The sequence below is a fragment of the Cervus canadensis genome, chromosome 29, assembly GCF_019320065.1.
Source record: "Cervus canadensis isolate Bull #8, Minnesota chromosome 29, ASM1932006v1, whole genome shotgun sequence".
Taxonomy (NCBI): domain Eukaryota; kingdom Metazoa; phylum Chordata; class Mammalia; order Artiodactyla; family Cervidae; genus Cervus; species Cervus canadensis.
The window spans coordinates 22930978-22944572 of NC_057414.1; the positions used below are offsets into that span (position 1 = coordinate 22930978).

The 13595-nt window shown below is 50.0% G+C and overlaps 1 protein-coding gene across 14 annotated transcripts in view; it reads right to left on the reverse strand.

Moving 5' to 3' along the window:
* The window catches only part of NAV2 (neuron navigator 2), an 874724-nt gene that overhangs the window by 65144 nt on the left and 795985 nt on the right, over positions 1–13595 (reverse strand). For 13 of the 14 annotated variants that reach the window (XM_043451131.1, XM_043451119.1, XM_043451127.1 and 10 more), the window contains 4 exons: positions 11923–12061; positions 5122–5413; positions 3669–4371; positions 236–703 (listed from right to left, as the gene is read on the reverse strand). In XM_043451131.1, the coding sequence (XP_043307066.1) occupies positions 236–703; positions 3669–4371; positions 5122–5413; positions 11923–12061 (1602 nt within the window). The remainder of the gene's footprint in view (positions 1–235; positions 704–3668; positions 4372–5121; positions 5414–11922; positions 12062–13595) is intronic. The other variant, XM_043451122.1, reaches the window with a different exon arrangement.

The following is a 13595-nucleotide window of genomic DNA, read 5'->3' on the forward strand; positions in this document are numbered from 1 at the left end:
AGGAGACTTGCAGCAACTCCACGCACTGAGAGTAACCACAGTGAGAAAGATAACAGGAAGCAGAGCCCGGCTGACTCCAACCCAATCTGGCTTTCCCCCGGAGAGACACCAGTGATCGGAAAGACAGAGATCGCCCAGCAAAGGTAAACACCGCCTGGGCTTCCTAACATAATGTCTGGACTCTCGGAGGGGCATCTCTCGGGGAGATGAAGGCAGCCAAACGCACAGCACCAACCTTTCCGACAGTGTGGTCTTCACACTGTTGGTTCTGACAAAGGGGGTGAGGGCGTCGTCCTTGGAGGCAGCGATGAGGCCCGTGGAGGAGTTGTGACTCAGCGCCCCTCCACTGCCCAGGGAGATGTCAATGGACTCGCAGCTGGTGTGGAGGCTGCTGACCGACTGGAAGCCCAGGCCGTCCTTGCTCACGGCCGAGGAGCTGCTCGCATTGGTGCCCCAGGTGAGGCTGTTGGAGGGGCCCGAGTGGGCAGAGCTGGGGCTGGAGGCCAGCGGGGACTGGGTGCTGTCCACGGTCTTACTGTAGAGAGGGCTGCTGCTCCCGCTGCTCAGGACGCCGCTGCCCGAAGGGGACTCTAAGTTACCCTGCTGGCTCAGGGTGGCATGAGGATTGGAGATGACCACCGAGTTTTTCATGTTTTCAGCTGTGGCGATGGGCACTTGCTTGGTAGGCTTCCCACCAAAGAGTCTGCGAAGAGACAAAGGGTTGTGTGGGTTGAACACACAAGGCCAGGGGGCGCTGGGCTGTCAGAGGAGGCTGGGGCACCGGAGCCAGTGACAGTCCCTGGGGAGGGAGGCGGGGTCCTTCCCAGGGCTTGAGGCAGTCCCCCTGGGAAAGGGGCAACGGGTCAGGTGCTGGCGGAGCAAAGGCTCCACCTTCAAGTTCTAGGCTGCCGCTGAGACCCTGGATCTGAGCGAAAGGGAGACGGGCAGTAATCTTCTACCAGCCTATCCTTCGCTACTTCAAGATCTTGCTTCTCTTTCTTTACATAAATAGAGTAACTAGAAAACTGCCCCTGTCCAGGAAACATCTAGACGGGAAAAGAGCTGTCTTAATCACCGTTGTATCTGTGACCCCAGGCACAGAGCAGGCCCTCGTTTATGACAGTTCAGCTCCCAAGGATTTGGTTTCTCTGATCTCTGAGCAAACATGCAGCATCAGGAACCGGAGTCTAGATGTGGAGGCGACCTGGGCAACGTATCCTTCAGATTAATTCTCGCATGAAAGCCCGGCCTGAAGGAGGTGTCTTTTAGGGCCAGAGAGCGAGTGTTGCCCAGTGATATGCACAAACCCTTGCAGGGTTCACAAGATGTGAAGACACGCCAGGTATGAACGGTGTCTCTGTGACAGACACACAGAAACGCCCTTGCACATCATCTCCCCCACTGCTCACGACCAAAAAAGTGCTGCCAAGGACAGAGGGGACGGCAAATACTCCTCTCTTTCGTTGGCAGAGAGTTCTCTGGTAGGATGGAGAAACTACCTTAAAAGTCAAAGGACAGTCTGTGCTCTTATAACAATGGCTTTATTCCATCCACTAAAACTCTTATGAAACAGGTATCTCAGAAAAGAAATGATACCCACTACATATTACGATGACAGGTTGCCTTTCACCCAGCTAGTCAAAGTCATGTAAATTTGACCTTCTATCTTCTCTAATGGAGAAGGAAATGACAACCCACTCCATTATTCTTGCCTGGAGAATCCCATGGACAGAGGAGGCTGGCAGGCTACAGTCCACAGGGTTGCAAGAGTTGGACACAATTTAGCAACTAAACCACCACTACCATCCTCTCTAAACGGTCCTTGTTATTGTTTAGTTGCAAAGTCGTGTCCAAATCTTTTGCGACCCCTTGGACTGTAGCCCACCACACTCCTTTGCCCCTGTATCTTCCAGGTAAGAATACTGGAGTGGGTTGCCATTTCCTTCTTCAGGGAATCTTCCCACCTCAGGGATTGAACCTGCGTCTCCTGCTTGGCAGGCGGATTTTTTACCACTAAGCCACTTGGGAAGCCTAAACAGCCCTTACAAATCTCAATTACTATAGAAATAAATAAACACAATCAACCCTCACTACGATGTCTGGTGACAGAAGAAGAACACTTTCTGCCTGGTGACAGAGAAAAGAACTATTCTGTTGCAGAACCTTGGCTTTGGAGTGCTTACATACCTGCAGTGACAGGGGCCTCACTACTCCACTCCAAAGGCTAACTGGCTTCACTGCCAAGCACGTCCAGTTGTTACAAAACCAAAATCTAATCCACCTTTTCCTGATTTGTACGCATTGCTCCTAATCCTACTATATGTAACTACACAGAAAAAGTTCAATCTTTTTTCTGCTAGTCCTTCACACCATTTGAAGAGAGCTATCACACTTCACCTAAGACTCCTCTCCTTCACATTAATGCACAATGAAAGAATTCAGAACACCTTAATAATTTAGGAAAAATGTAATTGCTAGGAATGGGCTGAAAGGTGCTCAGTTCAGAGCCTAAGAAGCTGCATGCATTTTCAAGTATTCTATTACACTAGCCTCAGGGTCTAGTAAAATGCCTTTGTAGCTACTAAAGGAAATCTATAATACCAAAGAGCGAATATTACATATAATACTTGAGGCAAGAAGCAGAGAAAATTTTCATTTACAAGGCAACCTGTTAAAACAACAAAGAACAGCCCAATAGGACCTTCCCCTGAAAAAATAATCATTACTGAAATTCTAATAATCAAGTCTAGACAAAGAACAGTGAACTGCTTCATTATACCTTTCATGTGGAATGCTTCTTCTGAAAGGCTTTGCAAACATTCCTATCCATTCCCAAATATGTACATGTGCACGTAAGTTTTATTTTTCCACTGCTAAATTTTCTATCCTCGGGACTTACTCTTTCCTGAAAAGGTAGGATGAACCGTGCCCTATGTGGCTGCAGTTTTAAAGATGGCCCACTGTATATTATAATGAGGCAAAAAGTTGTATAAACTGAAAGGAAATTCTATTTTTCAGAAACACTTCTGCTTTAAGAATTGTTTTTTTCTTTTCTATAAAGGAAGCTAACATTGCAGAGACTAATTTGGAATCATGCACGCAGTATAAAAAAAAGTGGGGGGGATACTGGATTATTTGGGGAAAAGATCAGGCCAAGATCACTATCTGGCATAATGATGAGGAATCTGAGTTACAGCTTTAAAAAAAAAAACCTATTTTCCTTGAGCCCCTCATCTAGATCTAAGGGTGTATTAGGAACTAATCTTCGATGGTAACTAACTTTTACTTAGTTAGTACTTACTATGGGTACTTACTATGGGCTATATATGGCTACATAGATTAATGGTCGCAGGTGGGTATCATCATCCCCATTTTACAGATGAGGAAATGGAGGCAGAAGTATTAAGAGGGGTTACATGGTGGCTACATAAGGTGGACCTAGGATTCAAACGCAGGATGATTGATTTCAGAGGCTTGTGTTTTTCACACCAACACAGGAAAACACTCAGCTGACTGCAAAACTGCTGGGAGCATTCGACCAGCTTTATTCGAGGACTGAAGCAAAGAAAACCAGAGATGCTTTCAGTTAAGAAACCGGAAATTATGAATCCAGGATGCCATTCCACATCACATATTCCAGTTCCACTCAATGCCGTTTACCCACTTACCTGCGGAGCGTGGGAGAGGCCACATCAGGGTACTTGGCCCCTGGCTGGAGAGTGGCCTGAGCTGCACCAGACACAGGCTGGGGTGCCGGGTTCACCTTCACCGAGTTACAGGAAGCCACGCTCTCGTTGTCGGAAGAGATGCCTTTCTCCTTATCGGTCTGGTTGACCAGACCTGGCAGGGAGCTGCCCAGGGCTGTTTTGGAAGGCTCCCTCAGCTTGGGCACCGGCAGGCCTGCTGACTTGCTGCTGATGTTGGAATCTATGCTGCTGGTACTAGACCTGTTCCCGGCCCCGTTCCGGCTGGTGGACTTACTGGGCCTTGGCAGACTCCGGTACTGTAAGTTCGTCCGGGAGCTGAGAGACAGATACCCATCGTCCTGATTCTGAGCCCCATCCATGCTTGTCTTCCGACCGGTGGACCGACCGACAAGCGCGGATGACTTTGGGATTTTGCCCAGTGTGGCCGACCGGCTGGTGACAGTGGCCCCGCTGGCTGTGATCATGGCCAGACCAGCGGCAGAGCCACTCTGCTTCTTGAACCCAAAGCTGTTGGTGTTGGCGGCGGGCGTTCTGGAGCTGCTGGGGAGGGGCTTCTTGGATTCATCACCACTGCTGCGGCCGGCATCTGATGGGGAGCGCTTCACCTGGGCAGCTTTGGGCGACAGCCTTCCTTTCTCGGACACTTTTGCATCGTCTGTTTTTCCTACGACAGAAATCAGCAAAGTTAGCCTGCAAATTAAGAAGCCAGCTCAGTCAACTCAGACTATTTAAAATTCTCCCCTACTCCAAAGAACTACTTTGCTTTCTCCTGGGGGGAAGCAGTCCCCTTGGGAGACAGAGGAGAGAGCTTTTTATAAAGATAATCTCATCTACTACTGTCACCATGGGTCTTTAGAGATGTCAGTGATTTTCCTTATTTGCAAAGCAGTCTACATTTACCCAGAATAGAGCAAAGCCAGCCAATCACTGACACGTCTGGGAAGGACACCTTGTCTTTTACTGACCATTCTCCCTCTATCCACTAAAAAGCTGTCCCTAACATTTTCAGTGGGTATCCTACCTTCCTGCAAAAACTCTGCCCTTGTTTATACATATCCTTAAATCACGGGCAATATCGACTCAGCATATCAACAGCTCATAACCACGTGCCCTTGAATAGTCTTCACTGGGTATGTTAACTCGGAGCCTGCCCATGCTTCAACCAATTGAACATGTCTCGGCAGCTGAACCGTCTTCAGACTTTAAGAGGCTCTCATGCTCACAAATTTTCACTTGGATAAAGGCAAAGATATGAATCTTTCTGAAAGCTGGCTAAGAGCAGAGTCTAAACCCCAAGAAGTAATACCTGAGCATTTACAGGGACTTGAAAACGTCAAGCCCTGCTAGCGTGACTGCTTTTCCGGTTTTGAAACTGACAAGTGTACATGCAAGACAGCGCGCGCCTCTGACTCACCAGTTCCGGGGGTCTTGAGTGTGCCTGCCGGGGCAGCTGGCTTCGTCCTCGGCATGGTGATGCCAACCTGAGCCGTCATGCCTCGCCGCCACGAACCTGTCTGTGAGATGACGGGGTTCTTCTTGCCTGACGTGCTTTTGTCAGACTCATCAGACACGTCAGACGGATTCCGCCTCCACTTCGACCCTGGCTCCATCTTTATGCCGCTGTCTGAGCCCCCATCTGACTTCTTGACATCCTCGCTGGACCACAGGGAACTCCTCTCCACCTGTGAGTGTTTCTCGGCGTCAGTCTGTGAAGGACACCCTCTGAATCAGTCTTTCTCAAACCCCGGGCTACGGAGCCCCTCACTCTGGAGCAAAAAGGCCCATGCCCTGGACAAGTGAGGGGAAAAATAACAGATGCCCACTTTAAAATATTTAAGCCTTTATACTGGTTATCTTGTTAGGAAGCCTGATTTGTTGGGTCCAAGGAAAGTGAAGAATACGAAAATGTCCAAGAAGGGAGTGAGGGAGGAGAGGAAAAGGAGGCAGAGGAAAAAGAGGGAAAGATTGCCATGCAGGAGAACCAGGAGACAGGGCTGTGGCAAGAATTCAGCCCCCCAGCTCTGCTCCTTGGCGACATGCCTCCTCTCACTCTGGCAGCCCGAGCTCTCTGCAGCTCCCAGCCCCGCAGCCCAGGTCTCCTTTGTTCTGCCGGCTCCTGAGCACCACAGTCTATCACATGGCGAGTCTAACACACGGAGAGTCTAACACAGACAGCGAGGAGAGACTGAGGCTGCTAGCTCCCCTCAAATAAGGGACAGAGAGGGGCTGAGAAGTCACATCCCAGGGTGCTAAAAGGCAGAGGGTGCCTGCTCCCAGCCCAGCTCCATCCATCTGCCACGGCTTGCTCCTCTTGTGGGATTCTGTGCGGACAGGGGATATAATTAGCCAGCTTTCTTTGGAAGAGGCCTGACCTCCTGGCCATGGAGCCCAGGAGGGGACAGAAGTGTGATGTTAATGATTTGCTGCAGTTAAAAGGCGTAACTTGCTAACCAGAAAGAAAGCTCTGGGGGCCTGCCTCGGGGTTGGGACCAGCCCGAGCAGATTTCAGCAGGGAGAAAAGCAGGGCACCGACCAGGGTAGGGAGCGGAGGTCAGCAACACTGGGGGTGGCTCCCCTGAGAAACAAGTCCCATACGTGCCATACTTCACAACCAAGAGCGGGCAACATCTGCAGGGAAGGAAATCTAAATGACCCCCTGGCCAGAATCTGGCCTGATGCCTGTCACTCGAGATCGGTACTGATCCTCCAGGGAACACACTGGCTGAATGGGAACAAAGCTCCATACAGACAAGCAGCCCAAGTTCAACCACCTCTCTCCCTCTGCCATCTCCCGGGTGCCTCCGGTTACTCGACCATTCTTTAAACGTGCTGAAGTTCTCGCTCGGTACGAGGCAGAGAGAGAGGAGGACAGACACATTCCTGGGCTGTAAGAAGCTCGTCATTCAGCTGTGGCAAGGGACACAGACAGAGGTGTGCCCACAGCAGATGAGCTCGATCAAGGCTTGATGATTAAATGAGCGAAATCAGTGAACACACGCTTCTCGAGCGATCGCATGCTTTAACAAAATGACCTCATCTAATCCCGACCTCCACCTGGTCAAGGAGGGTAAGCAGGTAAGTATTATAGGACTGTCTTCATCTTCATCAGTTTTACAGAGGAGCAGAAACTCATGGGACTTGCTCCATGTCCCAAGCACCCCGGCCTGTGGTCCTTCCCCTCAACCTTCCAGTGTATTCATTCAACCAGAATTTCCTCCATACCCGTGGTTTGCCAGGCACCATGGTGGGTCTGAAGGTCTGTGAGTAAGATTGGATCTCATCTCTTCTGAAGCTTATGATCCAGTGAAAGAGGCAGGGCTTGGAAATATACGATAAATAAATGGAAAAGGACAAAGAGTCTGAGAGAGAATTACAAGCACTGATGTAATTTAGATTATGACGATGGGGATAGGGAATGGTAGTTTGGTAGGGCCTTTTTGAAGATGTGTCCTAAAGAATGAACAGAAACTTACTGAGAGAAGAGTTAAAGGGAAGGGCATGCCAGGTAGGGGGAAGAGTACATGCAAAGGTCCTGAGGCAGAAAATATCTTGGCTTTGGAAACATTCACTCAACAAATATTTACTTGATACCACTATGTATCAAGCAAGTTTTTAGGTACCAGAAATACTATACTTAATGAGAACAAAGTACAAATCATTAACCTCCTGGAGCTTATGTTCAAATACATTCTAACACATTCTTTTATACACTAAGAGGTACTGAAAACTTAGCACAAACTACATCCTGGGGGTACTGCATTAATTATTCTTTTAATGTTCCTATACCTTATTTTTCCTGATCAAATTGCAGTGATGCTAATAGCAGTAGCAATAACAATTAAAATTTATTACGCATTTACTGTGTGCTAGCACTGGGCTAAAGTGCTTTACATGTATCATTTAATCTTCACCAAAAAAAACCTGTGAGGAAGTTTCAGTTCATGAGAAAGCTGAGGCACAGAGTGGAAAAGAAGACTGCCCAAGACCACACAGTGCAAGGATTCTGGGGAGCCTGCGTGCAGAGCCCATATTTTAGCCACCAAGCTATGCTGCCTTCACAAAGGATAAGCCCAAGGACGAGAGGATGCTGCATGGTCAGGGCGCCTAATACAATACCTACTCTGAAAAAAATTTTCTTTCCATCCTGGTTGGTCAGTGGTTCCCCAAGTCTGATTCTCGAGCAGCTCCCGCCGCTGGGTGGGACCCCCAGAATTCTGATTCCCTACCAATGGCAGAGAGAGTGCACACACGCCCAGTCTGACTACAGCTTGAATACCCCTCTGGAAAGAACAATCATCCAACCATCACAGCCCCAACAACACGGTCCAGGGCAGAAGCTATCCCAGGTGCTCTCTGCACTGCAGCACGTGCCCCGGGACACTACGCTGGCTTTGAGTTCACATCCCCTCCTGAGCTCTGGGCCAGATCACGTGGTGGCACCAGGAGGGATAAAAAGATGAAGAAGGGCCAGCCTCTCTGTGCCAGAGCTTAACACAGGAGGGCCAGCAAGACGGCCACGTGGGGATGCACTCTCCGTTTGCCAACTGTTCTCTTCTCCAACGGTACCCCCTTTCTGTAGATTTCCCTACTGCCCCGACCTGCAAGTCCACTTACTCATTCAATAGTCAAGAGGGAAGCGGAGAGACAGTCACATTCAAGGAGGAAGAGGGCCTGGAAGATGGGAGAGTTCTTCCCGAGAGCCTGGGCTCCTCAGGGACTGCGGGGATGGGGTCAGTCTCCTGAGTGAGAGAGTGGAACCCAAGCACTGGGGAGTGAGGTACAGCCGTGGGGGGGAAACAGGGCCTTGGGCTCTGACAGACTTGTTCAAGGACTAGCTACTGCCCGTCCTGTGCGGTGTGTGACCCTGGAGGAAGTGGCCAAACTTCTCTGAGATTGCAATCTTGTGCATGCAACAGGGATGGTAGTCAGACAGGCATCTCAGAGAGCTGACAGTGGTTGGCACAAGCTCAGTGTGGAGGACCAAGAGTAGCTTTCCATCACCAAGTGTCCTGCCTCTGAAAATCTCCAGCACTTTAACATTTAACCTATTTTAGTCTTGCATGAAGGTAAATAGGGAATTTGTCTTTCTATTATTAAGTCTGTCTCTAAAAAAGCATGTTCAGATAAAGTATGTCTGTATCTCTCTCACACTCAACTTTCAAGATAAGTCTTAATTACTGTGATTTTTTTATGGACGAGGAGGCAGAGGCTTGGAGAGGTTGAGCTCATCCAAGGATGTCACAGAGCTGGGAGCTCAACCCTGACTTCAAGCCCATGTTTTTTCCCGTCACCACAAGCAGCCTCCCCACCTTTCCTGGAGAAAGTCGATCAAGAGGCGGTCAGAGCTCAGGCCAGGGGATTCTCTGCCTAGCACACTGAGGAGCGGGGAGCAGAGGTCAGTGCTGGGTGTCCCCATCGTGTGGGGACATGTGGGCCCCCATCAAAGACCGTCCCAGTGCTCCTGAGCACCCTGGAGGAAACACAGACAAAGGGGACTTCCATCCCCGAGGATCGCTCCTCCGGTACCCGGCTCCTCTCTCACACAGCTAAACGAGGCTGCCGCTTAGGCTTCCAGGTGATAGCTTCCCTGTTCCTTAGATGTTGGCTGGTCCTCAGAGGCTTTTCATACATGAAAACCTAGGCAGGCCAACCTGTCCTCAACCTGCTTTCCCGACACATCGGACCACTTCTCCCTGCCTCTGTGTGTCTTGCCGGGGACGGTCTGTGCTGCCCTGGAACCTGACGGGAACCTGAATGAGCCCTGGGAGGATGGTAGCACACACTTTCCCACTGCCTGACGCTGCCTGGAGAGGAGCAGTGATCCTCAGCCATCCTGAGAGTGGTACAGGGGAGGAGGAGAGAAGGAGGCAATCTATGTGGATCACATACTCAGGGATGCGCCCTGGACAGGAACAAAGGGATACCAAATAAACCAGCTCAATAGGAATTGTAGTAACTATGGGTGCAAGTCTACATTTTATTCTGGTATCTACTTAATTTTATTCAACTATTTTAAACTCAGGTTGTTTTACAGCAAAAAATAAATAAATAAACCAGTCCAATGAATAGTAAACACCTTAAAAGCCCTTGACATTAACTTTCTGCTCTTGATCAAAAGATATGCTTGTGTCATATTCTTGAAGCTTTTCTGACATAACCTTTGCTAGATGAAAGCAAAGAGCTGGTCAGAGAGGAGGGGGCCTTGGCATTAACCAAATTCAAATGCATCGTTTGTAAACCCCAGATGTTTACTCTGTGTCAGTGTGGAAAATAGATTCTAATTCCAGCTCTGTGGGAAGGGAACAAAGACAAGGAGATTGTTCTGACTGTGTTTTGTTGGCTCAGTGAACATCTCAGGAGCAAGCTTCTTCCTGCTTTGCAAGTGAGCAAATCTATTTTACAAATCTTTTTCTCTCTCTGTCTCTGTCTGTCTTTCCTTCTCTCTCAGTTCCACAGCTCAGTATCTAAGGACAGTCTAGAAGCTTGATTGTGATTACCTTGAAACTAGAAGGAGTCTCAAAAAAATCATTTAGTGTCCACAAAGGAAGGAAAAGGGTAGGTATTATAACATTTGGCAAGTGGTAGGAACACAGTCTAGCTTGGTGTCTTTAATCTGTATCTAATAACTAATTAAACATTCATCACTTGGGTGGTATGGCTAGGTTTTTTTAATCAACTTTTTAAAATTGAGGTATACCATTCATACACTAAATGTACACATCTTAAGTATATAACTTGAAGAAATTTTATGAAACTAACATATTTACATAAGGACCACTCAGATTAAGACATGGAACATTTCAGCACTGCCTCCCCAAACCTTTATGCTTCCTTTCATTTAGGCAGCTTTTTTTTTTTTTCCTTAACAACCACTATAAGCCTCCCTCGTTCACCAACAATAATTAGAAACTCAGGCCAAAAATGAAAACTCAAGAAGCCATAGGCAATCCCAGAAGCAACACCTCACAGATTTCATCAGGCGGTCTATGTTTACACTTCTGTGGGACAGAATTACTCCCACACTCTGACACATCCTTTATTTAGCCTTGTCCTCAAAGAAAAAGATACCTTTGAAAGCAGAGAGACTCTGAAAGAGGCTCCTATCTGTCCAGAGGGAGAAACAGCAGAGAAAGGAAGTGGATATGAAAGGAAGGGAGCGAAAGAAGGGGGGACGTGCCAGCCCTGCCCTCACAAGGCCCCTCGGGGAGACTCTGTCCCCACCGGACCTTCACAGGGGTTCCCCTGAGGCCGCAGCCCCCACAGGTGGGAGGGACTCATCATGAAAAGGATTCCAGCCCCTGCGTTCCCATGTCACCCCGGCCGGTCAGTCCCAACGCGAGCGACCAGGCGTGAGGATGGTAACTTCGCTTGTCCACTAGTAAAATGGGCTTATTAGAACCAACCCCTCTGACCGCGAAGGGATGCTGTGAACGCAAACACACACGCCCACACAAAACTGCTCTGGAAGCACTGCCTCTGCAGGGATGAAGCCTCCGTGACTCGGCACAGTTAGGTAGGGTGCAGCTGGCCGACACCCTGGGGCACGGGCGCCCTGTCCAAAGTGCGTGGGGGGGGGGGTAGGGGGGACACTTGGACACTTGCTGGTTGTGGAGAATGCAGACTCAAAGGGGCAATACTGTCTGATTTTTCAAGAGAAATCAGAAGCTCACTTTTTATGTGAAATAATGAACTTACAAGAACTTGAGAGATACTGTGGGCCAAATAAAACACACTGGCAGGATAGGACCCACAGATCAACAGTTCCCAACCTCTGGTTGGTACGTACTGGTCTTCTGGGGCCAGGGCTGTAACCCTGCTCCCACCCCGTGGCTCTCGAGGCCCATACCTGTGCTGTGGACATACATTCCATGCTAAGAATGGCCAATGGAGCCCAATATTCCTGTTGTTGTTGTTGTTTTCTAAACAGATGATAGAAGTGAGTTCCAGGAAGGAAAGGTGATTTTTGCCAAGGCCACCACCATGAGAGCAGCGCGTCCCCCCCTCTCCTATTCCGAGCACCCCACTGCCCACCCCCCTCGCCCTGCAGGGAGAAGACACAGTCAGGAGACAAGAGAACAGGCAGTGAGCAGGAGGCTGGGCCTCATCTCACGGAGCTGGGGACTCTGCCCGCCCTAAATGGCTCGCTTGGCCCACAAGCCCAAGGCTCTCCACTGGCAGGGGCCTTGGGAGGAGCCTGGGAGGCCCCGTTCCTCACCTGCACGTCCAGGTTCTTGCGCGAGGAGGCAGGCGTGTTGGCATAGGAGCTGATGGAGGAGCTGGTGTTGATGTCATCCGTGCTGAGGTTGTCTATGGTGTCACTGATCCCGCTGCTGACGGAGCTGCTGTCATCCCAGCTGCCAAGACAAAGACACCCTGAGCACGTCACGCCGCACCAGCTCAGCCTGACGACACAGACAGACGCGCACCGCCCCCGAGGGCTCCTGGTGCACAAAGCCCCAGACACAGCTCCTTCGCCTCTAACGTGACTCATCTTCAAGGGGGACATCCAACTGTTTCCGTCTGGCAGCTGGGGAAGTGGTTGATAGGTGTCTTCCCCTAAAAGGTGGTGCTTTCCTGAGCAGAGGTGACTAAACACATACACACTACCTACCCCATCCTCAACATCACCTGGGGAGCTTTCAAAAGCCAAGGGCTACCTCCAGAGACAGGGGAGGAACAGGGGGTTTGGGGACTGGAGCAGAAAGTGGGCAGGGAATGAATCATCAGGAGTGTCCTCCCTGCGACTCGGAGGGGGAAGAAGAGCTGCTGTCGGGATTCTCTGGACCCCAGTCCTGGCCAAGAGAAGGGAAGTGCAAAAATCAGCAGAAACCCACCAACTCTATTGGCAGTTCTAATAACTGGAGACGGGAATGGCAATCCACTCCAGTATTCTTGCCTGGAGAATCCCATGGGCAGAGAAGCCTGGCGGGCTATAGTCCGTGGGGTCGCAAAGAGTCGGACATGACTGAGCAGCTAACACAACACACACAACTCTAATAATACCTCAAGATGCATCAAAAATTTCTTCCTTCATTTCTGCATCCTTCATTCCTCAATCCTCAAACCCATCAAGACCCTCATCCCCCACCACTCAAGTCAAATCTCCAAGCAATGATTCTTCTTTTTCCTTCTACCACCTCCTGCTTCCCAAGGCCAAGACATTCGGGCTGCCCCGGTCCCCCTGCCTCTCTCGCAGAGTCTCTCCCAGTGTTCACGGCTCTCCCCGCCCCTGCGCCCTGAGGTTCTGGCTGCTTCTGCCCTGCCTGGGGACTGCCAACAGGCCAGCTGGGCTCCGGGCTCCTCTTCTGGTCCCCAACCATCTAGTCTCCCCGCAGCAGCCAGAACGGTCTCTGGGAAACACAAGTCAGATCTATTGCGCCGCTGCTTCAAATCCCTCAGGGCTTCTCAGGACTCCTTACTCTGGGCCTCAAGACCCTGTGATCCAGCCCTTCCTCCAGTCAATCCTGCAAGGCCGCCCGGCTTTATCGCTCACCAGCTCTGGGTTTTCGCCTTCAAGGCTTCGCATTTACCGTACCTCTTCCTGAACACCCGTCCCCCCTCCTCATCTGAAGACTCACCTCCCCAGAAAGGCCTTCCCTGGTCCCTCTATCCATAGTGCCCCCTCCTCCCACCCTCTCCCGATCCCCGGCATCAAGCCTGGTTGCAGGGTGATAGATACACAGCAGGTGCTCAATAAATACCTGCTGATTGAGACACACAGAGTGGGAAGCTGAGGAACCTATAAAGTAAGCTTCCAGCATAAACTGTGACAATCCTCTACTTGCCAGAGAGGAGTAAGTATTAACCATGTTTCCAGGGTACACGTAGAGAAACCAAGGCTGAGAAAGCTACGACACCTCACCCAAGGTCAGACAGCAAGACGGGCAG